The following is a 17,770-nucleotide window of genomic DNA, read 5'->3' on the forward strand; positions in this document are numbered from 1 at the left end:
CGTAGGTGATCCAGTTTATTTTATATGTGGAGGGAAAGCATACCCTTGGTTGCCCAGAAACTGTGGAGGTACATGTTATCTCGGGCTATTGTTCCCAGGAGTATTCCTCTTGGAAGCAGCAGCCATGGCCAAATTATCCAGAACTAGAGTCAAGAGGACTGGCGAAGGTGTTTTAATAGCAACTGATGTAGCGAAATCATTCATTCCATTCTTAGGACAGATAGTGAACTCCTATAATATAAGGCAATTGTCCAGAATCCTAAAGAATACAATAAACACAACAACAGATATATTATTTAACATGACGTTGGAAGAAAGAGGAATCAGGTTAATGACGCTGCAAAATAGAATGGCTCTCGATGTGATCCTGGTTGATCGTGGGGGAATTTGCAAAATAGTGGAATCAGCATGTTGCGTTTATGTCGATGACTATTCCCCCACGATCTTTGAAGCAATAAAGAAAATGCACGTTCTAAGCTCTGAACTCCCCACGGGAGAAGGTAGCTGGGAAATAGGATCTTGGTTTTGGGGAATACTACGATCTTGGGGATGGAAGCTGATCTCAATACTAGTAGTGGTGTTCGGAATATTCCTAACGTGTTGTTGTTGTATACATTGTTTGCCCATAGTTTGTGCAGAGGTAACTGAGGGATGTACGGAAGGATGCATGCAAATGATAACAAAGAAAAAACAACCTCATGATCGCACTAACCCAGACCCAAATGAGATGAGTAATGAAAGAGTTGATGGCAATAAATATTAATGAAGGCAATGATGACCACGATAGCATGCGAGACTCAGACATAAGTACTTCAGATTCATCATCACTAGAGGAGGTTTCAATAAATAGATGAGACGTTTGGCATACGGCCAAAGGAGGGTTTGTCAGTCTAGAAATCTAATTTGGGACCGCAAACGCATTTTGGTGGCCGTGGGCCAACCGTCTCATGCACGATGCGACAGAATATAGGTTTTCGAGTTTTCTAATGAACAGCCATTTTGATGTAACAAGAATCGCCATTTTGTTTTCTAACCATTGCTCATTGCTTTCTATTCCTATTGCTTCGGAGTATATTTTCTGCTTACACTGCTCGACTGTGGAACATTGTTGTCTGTATATGAAAAGGACAAGGCCACAGGGCCGAGAGGATAACAGGAGTTTCGCTGAAACACAAACGTAGGCAGCGCCAGGAAGAATGCCCGGCTCCCTCCTTAATGTAGCCTTGAAGCAGAGCCGCAGGGCATTTAATCATTTCACAGCTGCCAGCCAGTCTCGTTATATGGTAGAATATGTTAGAATAATACCGCTAAAGGCTTGAATTATGCTTTTCTAATGGCCCCCCTTTCCGAGCCCGCTAGAGCATGTCGGCTCCCAGGACGCGAATAGCACCTGATAGATAGCAAGGTCCGGAATGCAACCCCCTCTGTATGTAGTTCGCTTCCAAGAACAGAAGCGCCATGTTCTATTCAATAATTGAAAGATGCCTACGCACTCACAAATTGCAAATTGTTACTAGAATAGATGTTTGAAGGTGCCATAGTGGTCGGAGATGTCCATCATCACACCAAGTTCAAAGAAACCCAATGAAGAGGGGTGTTAACCATGTCATAGCTGATTGTTTGATATGCATTTTGTATATATGTAACTGATGTACGTAATTCACTCTCTTGCGTCCCTGGTCGTCTAGAGATACACGTTGCGGGGCGTGAGACCGAGTTGGCCAACTGAGACTTTTGCTTTGCAATAAAACCCTAGCTTTGGGAATACAACCTCGTGTCTGGCGTCTCTATCGTGTGTGGTGACCCGCCTTGTTTCCATAGACGTCAGGGTTCCCTAGGGGCCCCTTTCAATGTCATTTAAGACGTCTGCGCCATGTCATAGACCAAACCCAAGACAGCGCCCAGCTTCTGGCAGTGACCTCACTAGATGCAATCAAGGCATTTGACTCGGTCAGGTGGCCTTGGCTACTAGCGGTATTTAAAGGGATTGGTATAGGCCCCACATATATCAAATGGGTAAAGTTACTATACAGCAACCCAATAGCGAGAGTCAGGACAGGCTCCACTATATCAGAGCAATGGAGGTTAAGCAATGGCACGAGACAGGGCTGCCCCTGGTCCCCATTGTTTTTTTATATTGACCTTGGAGCCGCTGGCGGTATATCTATGCAAAGAATACCAGGATGCCGGCTTTAGAATTCTGGGCGACATGCATCGGATCTCCCTGTATGCGGATGATATGCTTCTTTACCTACAACAACCTGAGGGCTGAGACACATTTTGAATACATATTAGACATGTTTGAGCGCTATGCAGACCTTTCTGGGATTACAATAAATGCGCAAAAGTCAAGCTTGTTCCCCCTTGCAGGGTACAGGGGCAGGACTGAGGGCGGGTTAGCAGAGTTACCGATTAAATGGGAAATCGATACATTCAGATATCTCGGAGTAGACATTTTACACAACCCTAAAACAGAACATGCGCAGAACATGCTGAAGGCGGTGAATAAAATGAAATTTTGGGCCAAACTGCCGCTCTCATTAATATGAAGGGCTGCGCTGTTGGTAGTGCTTCCGAGGCTGCTTCATTATTATGTTCCATTTAATATTCCCAAAGTATTCTTTAAGAAACTGAACACTACTCTCCGGAGCTTCCTGTGGTATAGCTCGAGGTGTAGGATGTTGCTGGAGAAATTGCAGATACCATACGAACAGGGAGGGATAAATGTGCTGGACTTTTAGGGGTATTTTGTGGCGTGCCATCTAGTTTGTCACGTACTAGCGTCCGATGAACAGACCCTAGACACTGGACTACTACAACCGGCATGGTGGACCACAATGCCACGTTATCCCAAGCCCCTGCCGTTTTCTGGGTAAAGGAACACCCTACTCGCCCCAGATCCCACTAGTGACACTAAAAAGTGAAGATGAGCAACTACGGCTGAATGTCGAGCAATACTGGCAGGCTAGAAGGGTGGCGACATTGGGAGATATACTGAAGGAGGGACGACCGATGACCTTCAGAGAGGTGGTTTCGGAATCAGGAGTTCGGGAGGGCAACACATAACCTATGCCTCACTTCTCCACAGAATAAAATTGAAAGGGCCAAGAGTAGAGGGCATATGGGCAGTAGATGAACCAATTGAAACACTCTATATCTCTGAAGGTGGACACTTAGTATCGAGAATATATGAGATACTGATGGTGAGACTGGATAGCAATCTAATACAGATTCTGCAATGTTGGGAAGTAGATTTGCAAGAGCAGCTGTCGGATGCTGACTGGATTAGGACTATGGGGTACCACAAGAAAGTGTCCAGAAATGCAAAACTATAGCTAATCCAGTTATGTCACTCATAGAGCATACTTAACAGTGAATAAAATTGCAAAATTTGGTAATGCAACAGAACAAACTTGTCCAAAATATGGCTTGATCAACGCAGACCTGATGCATATGTTCTGGGCCTGCGCGGAAATACAGCAATATTGGGTGCAAGTAGCCAGGACCCTAACTAAGGTTGGATTGTCGTCAGTCTCCCCCAAGACGTGCTTGCTTGGAATCTTTCCAAGACCAAATCAAGCCAGACATGCAGCATACACCCTGGCGAAGCGCAGGATAGCAATGGGATGGAAGGCTCGTCATGGTCCAGTGATAGGCGTGTGGTTGAGGGACCTCCAGAAATGGGCACCAATGGAAACTGCTGTGGCAAGAGGCATCCCGTCGGGGCCAGGAGGAGCAAAACTTGGATTTGGTGGCCTGGAAACAGATGATACAAAAACTGGCTTCCACGACTCGTGCTAATACCCAACTCAGACACATACACCATCACATTCTGTGAGATAGCGATACGGTGAGAAGTTCAATTAGTTTATACATATCATAGGTAGACATAGTATGTGGAATAGGCTGTGAGGAGGGAGGGGGAGAGACTGGGGGGAGTTGTGAACAGGCGAACGATATGATGTACCATTGGAAATGTTTCATAATGTCTGTATGTCATTTTGTTTTCTTTGAAAAATTAATAAAATTCATTTTTTTTTTTTAAGTTGTCCACTCCATGAAGGTCTCTTGAAACAAGTTTCCCTTTGCTCCTCCAGAACCATCAAGGACAACGTTGGCTCTTTTGCCCCTGCACTCGCTGATCTCCGCAACCACTCTTTTGCCACTGGATCTTTTTCCCTCTTTCCCTCAAGCCCTCCCTTATGGGTCCCCTCAACTACTGACATATTTCTATCACTCCCTTCCTTGGGAAAATGCTGGTGTAGCTGGCCTTTCCACAACTTACCTCATTCACTGAATTTGTTGGTGATCTCCACGACCACCAGTCTGGATTTCGAGCATCCAGACTCACGGAAACTGCTCTTCTGAACACCTGTGAGGTACTGCTCGCATCTCTGGACTCTAACTCTCTAGCTGTCCTCATCCTACTCGATCGCTTGTCTGCCTTCGACACAGTGAACCATTCTATCTTCATAAAAAGGCTCCATGATACCCTTGGCATCTCAGAGCGGACACTAGACTGGCTGACCTCCTTCCTAACTGATCGATCGTCCCAAGTAATTTTGGGCACCTTCTCCTCACCTACTTCTTTCTCTACCTGTGGTGTTCCCCTTGGCTCAAACCTTTCACCCTGGCTCTTCAACACCTACCTTGCTCTTCTGGCACTCCTCATTTCCTCCTTCACCTACGCAGATGACGCAACTCTTTTTCAAATTTACTGCTGACCCTCTTGCATCTTCCATCATCCCCGACTGCATATCTGCCATCCAGTCCTGGTGCACTTCCACAATCTGTGCCTCAATGGCAGCTAGACCGAGATCATTTCCATTGGGACTCCTGCTCTTTCTTTTTTCCCCTCACTCTGGCCACCCTCTATGGGCTCTCCACCTGCTCCTTCATCTGAAGCCAGAAACCTTGGAGTCATCTTCGACTCCTCTCTCTCCTTCCTCCCTCACACTCGGGACATTGCCAAGAAGTCCCACTTTCAACTCTTCCTTCTCAAAGGAATTCTCCCTTTTCTCACTTTCCCCCAAAAGCTCAAGGTTACCTGAGCCCTGGTTCTCTCTAGGCTTGACTACTGCAATAGCCTTCTCCTGAATCTACCTTCAACTCTACGACCCCACCAGCTACTCCAGAATAGGGCAGAAAGACTTATCCTTAGCCATAAACCCAGGGACCGCATTTCTCCTGCCCTAAAAACTCTTCACTGGCTTCCGGTTGCTGCACGGATTAATTTAAAATCCCTTTGCATCATGTGAGACACCAGAAGGTGTCTCACCCTCTGGTCCCTGCAGATCTCTCTCTCAGGTGGCCAGGGCACAGCTGTTACCTTTTGATCTAGACCCTGGGGGTGGACTAATACGGGAGGATCACCTGGGTGAGAGGCCTTGTGGGAGTGGGACACTGGATGGTGAGATGGAGTATCCCTCCACGTGTAACACCTTTACCCCATTCTACCAGGTAGGATACATCAGAGCTTCACCCGCCCCCCACCCCATTTCTCTTCACATACACCTTCACACGGACAGCCCGCTCTGGGAGGAAAAACTCACACCGAGCAGTGTACCTAACATGTCCCGCTACTATGGTCAGGCAATTACTGACAATCACTCTCACCTGAATTCCATTAAACTTACACACACAAATAAAAGGCGGAGCATGAGAGCACATTCTGAGCGATGCAAAACACACAAAAAACAGCAGTCTTTGAGTCTGCAGCTGAACGAAGGGAGAAAGACGGCAAACCAAGAATGGTTCGCAAGGAGAGAAATACCCTTGACCTTTTCGGCAAGAAACCGTAACTTTCAAGAAATCTTTGAGCCAGAAAGCGTAAGGCCAGGAAACCAGACTGAAGAATCCTCCATTATGTGTCGGAGATACCGGAGGCCTTCCTGAGTAACCGGCCAAGGCGGGGAGGAGCAGCAGCCGCCTTGGTATCGTACTTGGCTCCAAGAGCAAAGAAGCGCCATAGAGATCACTGCAGCCAGTGAGTTGGGGAGACCGATGCAAGACTGGTCTGTGTTGAAGTCAAGGTTGCAAGCGGCAACATTGTGAAACGAGCGCTGGAACGAACATTAAACGCGTGTGATGAAAGACGCAAGTAAATCTAAACTGCTGATGAATGTTTAAACTTGAGAAGGAAAAGAGTGGTACGGCATTGTGAATGTGCTCAATCGAAGGTTTCTGTAAGGTATCCTGCGAAGAAGTGGCAGAAAAGAAAGTGGAAGATTGATCAGAACATTGTGTGAAGTAAATCGAAGTGGTCTTGCGACGGTTTAAGCAAAACCCATCACACATTCGATAGTCTTCGATTTTGATATCAAAAGGAAACCGTAGAAAGTGAGATGACATGGTCTGAGCCCGAACGAGGGAGACCAAATGTGAATACTGTGGTAAAAAAGAGGTAAAAAATGGAAGGATGGAGGCTTATGATGAACGCTGGAAGCAAGAACTTGTCCATATGAAGATCCTGATAAGAATGAAAATGTGATGTTTGTTTGTTACGACAGGCCCTCTACAGTAATAGACACATTGTAAAAGAGGCTTTGGCAGAAGGCCCCATTACCTATGCTTTGTACTGCATTCTCGTAGCAGAGAAGTCAGAGTGTGTGCGTAGTCCGAACGTGCCACCTTGCCCTGTGCTGAAAACGTGGGGAAAGGAAGCCAACTGCTCAATCGTCCTGACATATCATTTCTTGAACACTTTTTTTCTTTTTGCATACACTATTGTCCCGCACCCTTTTGTATTTAGAAGTAAGGATTGGCAATAGGTTTATTAGTATAGGCCCTTTTATTTTGACAGAGACTAGACTAGGACTGCGTTATTTTTATTTGATGGTCGTAGCTTTCTCCCATCCTTAGATTTAGGCTAGATAGGCGTTCAACCAACACATCGAAGTTCAATAAACACCCTTGAACTGTGATTACCTGTGTCTGTCTTCACTGTTTGATAACATGCCTTCCTTATAATCATCCACAAGGATGTCTGGGGCCTGGGACCATGCTTTCTGCAACTTTCTCTTACTAAATATTTTCCCTCTAGACCTCTAAGGTCGTCTGGCACCCACTCTGTGTGTAAAGTGTTTCGCTAAATGGAAGGGCCTGAGGCACGTTACTTTCTTCAGCTGGCTCCCTCTTATGGAACAGCTTCCCCCTTCCTCTTCGTCTTGAGCACAACTTCCTCAAATTCCGGAAGCTACTCAAGATTTTCATCTTCACCTCCTCCTTCCCTTCTTCCCTCCTCTGCTAATCTGTCGCTGTGATTGGTGACCAGGACCCCTATGCATCCTTCGGGGTCCTGTCCTCCCCTCCCACACCCAATCGCCCCTACCTCCCAGCACTTGTCTCTGCACCCACCGGCCTCCTTCCTGAAGGCTTACACTATCTAATTTATTTAACTGTTTTTTTTAATAACGCACCTAATACCGTACCTGAGTTCGGTTTGTAAGCGTGGATCCGGGATTCAAACCTCTGTTGCTCTGCGTGGTCATGCTTCCAAGACAAGTGTGTTGCCCCTGGACTGTCCTGCATTCACTCAATGCGGTCCCAGGTTGCTTAGCACTAACCATACTATGCACTTTGTCCACTGCTCATCCACGAGTTCCAGCACCTACCCCTTCTCCCCCTCTTCTTGCTGTACTTGCACGTTCTGAACACTCACAAGGCATAGTAGGTTTGTTCCTCATCCTCCACTGTATTTGTTTCAATCCCGTGTTCCCTCCCTGTTGCCCTATGGGCACTTTGAAACAGAACTGATTTACTGTTTAAGTGCTTAACAAATGCTCAATAAATAATAAATGAAATGTTAACCCATATATAATTCTATATTTAGACATATTCCCCTAATCCAATCCAACCCCCCTCGACAGGTTTTTGTAATATGCCATGTAGGATGACATCATAGATGACGCATCTAACATCATGTATACTAAGTGTATAATCAAAGACATTGTGATTCTGCATGAATCAAATTGATGAATGATGATCCACCCTGCTTTCCTTCACTGAGATAAAAGCAGTATTTTACCATCTTCGTTGAGTCTCTACGGTTATTTGGTCGAAGACATTTATTGGTAATTCCATCTAGCAAAAAGACGCTTCAAGGTGCTATAGCACAGCAGTGTCTTATCAAGCATTAGATCCATCAAGCAATTAGTCACCTCCCACCACAACCTGTCCTTCACACCACTTGCCCAACTTTCCCAGCAGCATATTAATAGTGAACTTGCATCTCGTTAGGGGCATAAACGGCCACCAATTAAAACACCTGTACCCCCCACTCCCAAGGTTCCCTTACGAACCAAGAACTTCCTTTTTGGAGCCCTGTTGAGGAACCACTTGGTGAAATCCTGCGCTTTGCCTAGCAAAATCGCCACCCCCTTTTTCTTCGTCCCACTAGAAGCACAGTACTGTAGCAGGAACTCTTTGTGTTTCATAGGGATTTAGTCTCCTGGAGAAAGACGACTGAGGTTTAATTCCACCAAACTCCTCAAAATGTAACGTTTCTTAAAGGGTGAATTTAGACCCTGAACATACAGCAAAATCATATTTACCTCAGCCATCTCCCGTCTGCTGCGATTCCCTAATCCCAGGTTCTGTGCCTTCCCCGAACCCTTTCTTCCTTAAGCAGTCCATTGATCAAACATCATGCCACCAAAAAAAAACAATAAAGTAACCCTCTACCCCATGCCCCCGCAACTTTCAGTGAAACCCAACTCACCAACATTTCAGTGCACATCACTCTACTCCTGAACCTGAATAGCGTCCCGGGTTTCATGGGGTCAATTTCCAACACCCCTCTTAACCCTCCTTCAAAGCTGTGACGGAATCCAACCCAACTGGTTAGAAACTTCAGGTCTTGGATGAACCACAACCTTTATCAAAAACCACCTCCTACTTCCACCCCCTGACCCTCCAAATCAGCCCTACCCCAAACCTCTCCAGTTCAGCAGGGTACCACCTCGATTCAGGGGATAGTTTCACTACGGGATCATCGACCCCTGCCCCTAGAATGTAAACTCACCAACTTCCATTGCCTTCCTTTTCAGCAAACACAGTGAATGCTGAATAGAACCTCTGTCCGGCGAGGCCTCGGTGATCGTTGGGCCTCTTCACTTCCAATTATGTCTTCCATCTCCTCTTCCTTCACAATATTGTTTGCCTTTCCTTGAATCTCAAGACACATGAAAGTGTACCTCTATAGGGTATCCATTGGCCTGTAGCCAGTTGGTTACCATTTGCAGCAGCTTCCTTTTTTTCAATAAAGTTGCTTGCGCCAAATCCTGAAACAGTAAGATAGGAGAGTCTCTGAACCTTATTGGCTCCTGCTTCCTTGCTGCCCTCATGATTTTTTCTTTCGTGTGATAAACGTGGTACCTTGTAAGGACGTCTGGAACCAGACTCGTACTCTGCTGGAAGGAGGTGTATACCTGATACGTCCGGTCCAGCACCATCTCTCCATCTGGATGGGCTTTCATTAAGTGCTTTAAGAGTGCCAAGACGTAATGCCCCATCTCAGAGTCTGTGACAATCGTGGGTATCCCCTGCAACCTAATATTATTTCTCCGTGATCTATTTTTGGCATCTTCTGGACTACTCGCAACTAGCTCTTGTTGTTACTCCAGGCTGCCCATTCGCTTGGCCAATTAGTCCTGCTCATACCCCTGCTCACGCAAAGCTGTTTCTGCCTTGTCCATCTGCTTCTCTAGTGCCTGCACATGCTTATTGAGATCAGCGATCAATTTGCTCAAGATGGTAGCGTTGTCTTTTCTTGCTTTTTAAAAATCTCTTCCAATGTCTTCTGCCGATCTGATCTCCTCATAGGTGGATGCTCCAGTTCCAGGTGCGGGTTCGGGGGGGGGGCAATGGATCTGATCCGCCGTCTGTTGGTTGCGTTTAGAGCCTTCCTGCCCCTGCATCATGGTCCTGATGTCTCCAGAGAGGGGCCCCCTTCTGCTCGGCTGGTTGCTGTGACATAGTTCTCCCTCCCCTCTTAGGGGGTTGCACCCCTTCCAGGTACTCCCTTTGCCTCGTTTGCGAGCCCTCAAGTGTTTACCACCAAAAGCTCTCCACCATACGATTGCCTAGGCTTGTGTGCGCCCCCGATTCCCTTCTTCTTGGTGAGGGCGTCCCGAGTCAGATGCTCACTATCTTCCATGTACAACCTTGGTTCCCTAAATTTCAATGCCCTGATGTGAGGTCACTGGCGTCCCCAATCCCTCCTGTTGGTTGAGCCAAAATGCCAAGATCAGCAATCTACACATGCACGCGTCTTTCATGGGGGCAATGGGTCCCACTTTCATATCAAATGAGCCCTTCCAAGACCACCTGTCTCTCTCCACTCGCCGCTCTTGCCCGAACAACCACAGAGGAAAGGAGAATAACTCACCCCCTCCTTGTTCACCGTCTGAGTAGCCCAGTTTCAGGTCGGGATCGCCAAGCAGTCTGGGGCCGCCCGGCTGAGATTCAGTCCATCCACGGGTCCTTCCTCGTCTGGGCACAGCGATTACCCGTTTCTTTGCCACCCCTGCACAGCTTCTCTCAGATCCGTGGCTGTTTACTTGCCTCCGGGGATCCAGACACCTCATTCACTTCCCTTCTGCTGCGCTTCTGCTACACCCGTCCCCCGATGCACAGGGAGACATGAAAAGGGCCTTGTTTTGTCTTCGGTCGCCACTCCGCTCTACTCCACCAATTCCTCTTCACTGCTGGGGCTCCACAGGGGACTAGGGTCAAGTCTTCCTTCGTGGGACAGATTAATCGACCAGCAAACTGCACAGCATCTGCTTATATCGAAGTCTGAGCCCACCCGGGGCTACTCGCTGTAATCATATCCGTCTGCCATCTTGTCTCTGGCGGGCGGCAAGTTTCGACGCATCGCTCTCGGCCCAGCACCCAACAGTACAGATTAAACTTTCATGTCTTCTGATCAGACTGTTCCCGAAACCCGCCTCCCTGGAGTCTCTGTGCTTTACTCTGTCACTTTTAGGAGATTAGGGGACCTCGTGGCAGATGCAGCACTCTGAGCCCATAGAAGAGGCATCCATCCATGTCCTCGGTTGGCCACGCCCCTACGTTACTCATTGTACTGTATTTGTATAACAGAGAGGGGGCATGGATCATAATTTACAATTCCGAATTTCCGCCTCCCCCTTCCACTCTGCTATACAAGTATTCTAGCATTCACACCAGCGTGTTAAATGCTGTGCATTCCTATGGCATCCACTTGCTTTTTGCACCAGCATATAGCAAGCGTAGGCCATAGGAACCCATCATAAATGCTGCCTGCCGTGCATAAATGACAGAAAGCGTTTACTCAATTTGCACAACGGAGTCCAAAAGGGAGCAATAAAAGCAAGTATACCTCCACTTGACACCCCCCTTTTTCACTCTGGTCGAAACAGGTACCTATATCCATCTGTGTAATTTTCATCATGTGCACGGCAAAGTGTAAACGTAACCGGTCCTGTTGGCTATATTTACAGGGTTTTCCAAAATGATCCCCTTAATGCTCTAAAAAAATGGAAAACCTAGATCTGCTCACACCCTGAGTTGATCGCTGCAGTCAACCTTTTTTTTTTATGAACACACAATCAATTTCTGCTCCTTTTTAAGGCTGAGCTCATGGACCTAGCAAACAGAAAGAAATCAGATTTTCACTATATTGGCAAGGAGTATGTACGTTCAGGGAAATGCATAGACTTCAGTTAATTCGAAATCTATAGTTTTGTCAGCCATGGTGAAAATCATACAGGGTTTTGGTATGTGGTGGGTCGACAAGCACAACACACTTTGTTGTAGATGATCGATTTACTACTAAATGATGAGAACATGCCTTGCTATACCATTGTGCTATTTTGCATATTGCTGCACTTTCAATAAATTGCAGTTTATAGTAAAAGGTTTCAGGCTCCCAACCATCTTAGTACATGTCCATTTGTCTCATTAGGTGGCGGAACAGGATTTCTGGGACGGGCCTTAACACGCTTGCTGAAGAGCAGAGGTCATGAGGTCACAGTCGTTTCTCGACAGCCAGGAGAAGGACGGATCACCTGGGTAAGGAAGAGTGTAAAGATCAGTCTGATGAATGGAATCTACTATATTTATTTAAAACGTTGTTTACTGACATTTTCAAGTTACAGTTTAATCATTACAATGACTTCCAGCAATAAAGGAAATTATGTAAACAGGTCTCGACTATTTCCCGCAGCCGATACAAAAAGCCAATATAACTAAATAACAAAACAACAAACAAGCATACCATACAAGTAGGACTCTTCCTTTGGCTGGGGTGGGGTAGTCAGTTTGTGCAGGGGCTCTGATAAAATTAGCAGTACTGGTTTACAAGAGGCTTATTGCCCAGCAATGTAGCACTGGGCCGAAAAGTCATGTCCATTTTGTTATTTATAGAACCTTACGATTTACATTTCTGCAAGTGTAATCTGGCAAATGCAGCAAGTCCTGGGTGCCAGGTTAGTGATCGATTACATTACTGTGCATGCTTGTAGCAAATCAAATGACCTATGCAACAGTTGGTACAAACCGCAGACGACATTCAGTTTTGAGTCAGGTTCAAGTCTGGCCAGGTGTGGGGTGATCAACAGATATAAGGCCTTGTCAAGGTTCAGTTGACAGGCAGGGGCTTCCTGACAAGGTTTACTATGGGCAATAATCTTGCTATTTCGTTGTATGTCGTAGTGCCCTTGTAGCTTCCTGGCGGTTTGTCGTCTTGTGAATGGAACATAGCATCTACTAATGCTTTCCAGGCCTCGTGGGTGTCGCCAAGATTCCCTGCCAGAGTTGATGCAGAGTTTTCCCAGGCCCATATCTCCGCTTCACTCCAAATGTTAGGCGTGCAACCAACATTTGTACTCTGGGCCCTGTGGGGATTTCCATTGCATAACAATTTGCCTTTTCGCAACTGTACATGCCAAATCCATGAATCTAACAGTGTGTTTATTTACTTTGTCTTGGATACGTTCACAGTAATCCCTCTAGTGGGCTCCAGGAGTACCTAATGACTGCCACTGTCCTACAAGCCTGTTCAATTTGAAACCAGAAGGGCTGTACAATTATACAGGTCCAAAACACGTGTTTAAAGTCTGCCTTCTCTTGGTGGAATCGGGGGCAACGGGAGGAAGCTTAGGTGTTAAATTTGGCAACCCTGTTGGGAGTCAAGTATGTGCAGTGTAGCATGTTCAATTTGAGCAATTTAAACCTGGCATTTCGGGATACCTGTTTAGGGGAGGTAAGCGCACGCTCCCACTCAGAGTCAGTAATGATCGAACCCAGGTATGCCTCCCATTTTTGCTTTAGTTTGGTATCTCTGACGCCAATGCTTTCCATCAGGAGGTTATGTAATCTAGACACTGGCCTCCACCTGTCCTCCAGTAGGTACATTAGGGCAGGATTCCAGTTTCCTCTGGTTCTACGGGCCACTCCTCCCATTTGCGCCTGGCTACGCTTTTCACTCTCATGTATTGCAAAAATTGGCCCTTGGGTAGGCCTGTCTGTTGCGACAGGTTATCATTTTCTCTGAACTGACCATTCTCGTACATGTACCCCTATGTAAAGACCCTCCATTCTTCCCAGAGTCTAGCAGCTCCCATGTGTAACCTCATTGTGCACACATCAGTGATTATTGGAACATTAGGTGTGTATGGGCTGCATGTTTTTAGGTGCTTCATTGCCCTGTGCCATATATGTCTGCCTAGTCTGACCAACATTGGGATAGTACTCGCACAGTTCACCGGGAGCCTCAGGGTTTCGCTGAGCCTGGCTGGAAACACCAGCTGCTATAACAACTGCGATTCTGATGTAGGTGGTTCCGCTAGCCGCTTTGCAACAAAACTTAGTTGGTAGTAAAGTTCAAAATTAGCTAGCTGTACCCAGACCATCTCTGTAGGGTAGTTGCAACACGCTGAGGGCTAGCCTACTGCGACCAGTACCCCATATGCAGTCTCTAATTACTGAGCCTAGGCGGCAAAAGAAAGCTGTTTCTATATAGTAATGGACATTCTTAAAGCCGTAAAAAAATCTTGGGAGCACTATCATTTTGCTAATGGCAATTCTGCCCATGAATGATAGCGGCAGTTTGGACCAGAAGGACATGGATTTCTCCAGGCCCCCCAGCATCCGGACCGTGTTGCAACTGTGCATTTCTTTAGGTGTGTGTGTGCAATCCGGATTCCTGGGTATCTAAATGATTCAGGTTCCCAAGGTAGTCCCAAATTGGTAAAGCAGCCGGGTCCGTCTAGCGGAGGCCAGCTTGTGGAAAAAGGCTGGATTTGTTTCTAAACGAAATCCTAGATAGCTCGGCAAACCTATCAAGTACGTTTAGGATAATAGGAATGTTATGTTGTGGTTCACGTAGGTAAAATAAGGCATCGTCTGCGTAGAGTGATATCAAGTGCTTAGTGTTGCCTGTTATGCCCGCCTCCAAGTATTCTTGGCGCATATAGGCCGCTATGGGTTCCATTGCCAGTATGTATAACATGGGTGAAAGTGGGCAGCCTTGGCAGGTACCGCTTTGAATATTCCATGTTTCTGATATTTGCTTGCCAGACTTTAATCTAGCCGTCGGGGAGGTGTATACAAGTTTGGCTCAATGAATGAATGCCGGGCCTAGCCCGAAGTTTCCCAGTGATGGGAGCAGCCACTCCCAGTAGACTGAGTCAAGTGCCTTAGTGGCATCCAGGGAAGCCACCAAATATTCTGTGCGGGTGTGGGTCTGGTCAATGATGTGTTGGAGTCTTCTGAGGTTCAGGGCTATGTTGCGCCCCGGGACAAAACCTGTCTGGTCTGTTTGTATTAGCGGTGTGATGACTGTGCAAATGTGTCTTAGCACTGTCTGAGTATCTTTGTCACAGTTTAGCATTGCCAGCAGTCAGTATGAGTCACACCTGTCTGCTGGTTTCCCAGGCTTAAGGATAGGTATCACAAGAGTTTCCCTCATGCTAGCTGGGAGTGCGCCTGTGTCGTAGGCCTCTGTGAAGACTTTTAGAAGTGTAGGGGTCATGGTGGCAGAGAAAGCCTTGTAAAATTTGGAGGGGAGTCCATCCGTGCCCAGGATCTTCCCGGAGGGCAAGGAAGCAATGGCCTTATTCAATTCCTCAGAGATGGGTAAGTCCAGAGAGTCTCGCTGAGTGACGGAGAGTTTTGGGAGGCGTATCTGGGAGAACACCTCGCCAGGTTCCTTTTGGGCAATTGGGTTATCATGCTTGTATAATTGTGCATAGAAGGAGGCAACAGTGGCGTTATTTGTCAGCTGGGATCTACAGGGGATCCCGCATTCGTCGTGAAGCGACGTCTGTGATCTAGGGTGTTCCCGTTTGCAAAGCCATGCCAGAAGTCTCCCAGGCTTGTCCCTCCCCATGTGTGCTTGGGCGGTCCGGACCTCATAGTCAAATTTAGACAGTGTTTGCCAGGCATCACGACACCTAGATTGTGCGTCTTTTAGATTTTCTTCAGTGGATAGCTGGCCCAGATATTGGGTTTCTAGTGTCTTAATTTCTTCATCTATGGATTCCAAGGTCTTGCGTAAAACCCAACGGATGCCCCTGTGCCATGGCAATTACCTCACCTCTGGTCACTACTTTCATGACCTCCAAAATAGTGCCCCAACTGTTCAAGCTCCCAACATTATTCTCAAGGAAGTCAATTAGGAAGTCTGAGAGTGAATTTTTTTTAAGGCTACATCCGTTAGTGCTCCGGTAGGTAGGCACCATGCCGGGATAGTATGTCTAGTGTACACAAGGCACCACTCGATCACCAGGAGGAGTGGTCCAACATTGTGTGGCCCATGTATTCCGCGTTAATGATCTCTGGTAAATGTAGTGAACCCATAAAGAAATAGTCAATTTGTTTGCATGGTTTATGGGGAGAAGAAGCCTATGCTGCCTCAGTGTATTTCTCTTCAGACGTCACCCAAGTTGAGGTCTGTCCGTTTCGCATTCAGCGCGGTAGTGGCTGGGGAGGGGTTATTGTTCAGTGGGAAGGATGTGTCCAGTACAGGGTCCCGTGCACAATTAAAATCTTTGTGCCACAGGACAAGGTCTTTGCTCCTGGCAGTTACTAATTTATACAAGGTGTGTGGGTCGGGTTCTTGTGGTTTGGGAAGTATGAATTTGCTATGCAGACCTCACTATGTTTGAGATACTGCCTAACAAGCAAGTATCTTCCCTCCTTGTCTTTCTTTGTCTAGTAAAAAGGGTAGTGTGCCGTTGATCCAGGTGAGCAATCCTCTAGCAAATCTGGAATAAGTGGCTCCATACCCAGTCCCTTCCCAGTGGGACAGTAATGCCTCCTGTCCCTCTGGAAGCAGATATGTCTCCTGGAGCAGCACTATTGATATCTTTCTACGTCTTATGTAGGCTTTTAGTCTTATTCCTACAAAGGTAGGATCCAAGACATTATTCTTATGGAGGTAGACATCACATTATGTAGAGGGTAGCCCTCTCGCAACCTGTATCACTGTTCTCCAGTGAACGCATCACTGCCTTACCCCAGTAACCCAGTTTGAAGTAAAGTTCGCCAGGATCTCAAAGCTAGCATGAACCTTACAGGTACCCCAAATCAACCTTTTTAGTGCCCGTCATCTTGAATGGATAACCTATAATAACAGTAAAAACAAAACTAAAACTTGAACATGGTGTCCAACGTCTGGTTGTTCAGGCGGCCCGGTACCTACAAGGCCTGATCCAGCCATTGTGTACCGAGGGGGGGTGTCCAGTTACGAACTGAAGGTCCCCTGTAACTTGTGGAACGAGTGGTGGAGACCAACAGAAGATTTCTGGGCTCCGCTCCTGCCGGTGGTATAACAGGTGGTTGCAGCAGCGGCTTTCTCCTTGTGTAGTTAGGAAAGTCTGACCAGCCTTGGGCAGTTCCAGTATCCCCCCTCCTTCCACCGCCAGTGGAGACAGGTGTTTGACACAAGTTGAGGGACGGTTGGCCGTATTGTGTAGTTAGTACTCCCAACAAGGCCCAAAATCCAGATCCGTCTTTGTTGCAAATAGCTTCTGCGTCGTCGTTCATCAAGGATCCCAGTCATTTTTGTTAGAGTGGTTGTTGTGGTCCACCCACATGGCGGCGGCTGCTTCTGGGCTCTCTAAAAATTGTGATTTTCCTTTGTAGAGGACTTTTAAGTCTTACAGGGTACAGCAGCATGTGTTTGAGATTCAGCTGTCTCAGCCTTGCTTTCATAGGGATGAACGAATTCCTGTTTTTTTGGACTCTTGGGGTACAGCCTACACCAGTTACCCTGGCCTCCTACAAACTGGCATGAAAAATGTGAAGGCTGCTCTGACCCAAGCCAAATCTTCTTCTTCTAATAAAAGAATACTACAGGCCTAGTCAAGTACTAAGGAACTCTTTGCCATTCTAAGGGACTTCAATAACAAGCGGCACCCTACAATTGCACCATGCCAGGACTATGCCTGGTGTCAAACCATTCATGACACTTTCACTGCCAAAGTTGCCTCCCATCCAGTCTAGCATTTCTCATAACGCTTCCACCCCCACCCCCACGTCCCTTTCACCATGCAGCCCCCCTTCTAACCCTCCTGTCTCGACCAAGCCTATTTTCTCCCTTACCCCATGTACTAATCACCCAGATCATTGTCAACATGAAACCCATCACATGCAAGGGGATTCTTATCCCTCAAGGTTCTTGGTTAGTTGCCTCGATACCCTTGGGTCACTAAACTGGTCAATCAGTCTTTCCTCGAGGGTCTGGTTCCCACTGATCTCAGAGAGGCCTGGATTACAGCTACAG

The 17,770-nt window shown here is 46.9% G+C and overlaps 1 protein-coding gene across 11 annotated transcripts in view; it reads left to right on the forward strand.

Moving 5' to 3' along the window:
- Positions 1 to 17,770, forward strand: part of SDR39U1 (short chain dehydrogenase/reductase family 39U member 1) — a 2,065,420-nt gene that overhangs the window by 429,311 nt on the left and 1,618,339 nt on the right. For all 11 annotated transcript variants that reach the window (XM_069633774.1, XM_069633771.1, XM_069633773.1 and 8 more), the window contains one exon: positions 11,948 to 12,054. In XM_069633774.1, coding sequence (XP_069489875.1) covers positions 12,005 to 12,054 — 50 coding nt within the window. In that variant the 5' untranslated portion in view covers positions 11,948 to 12,004. The remainder of the gene's footprint in view (positions 1 to 11,947; positions 12,055 to 17,770) is intronic.

The sequence above is a fragment of the Ambystoma mexicanum genome, chromosome 13 (genome assembly GCF_040938575.1).
Source record: "Ambystoma mexicanum isolate Mex_15411 chromosome 13, UKY_AmexF1_1, whole genome shotgun sequence".
Classification (NCBI taxonomy): Eukaryota; Metazoa; Chordata; class Amphibia; order Caudata; family Ambystomatidae; genus Ambystoma; species Ambystoma mexicanum.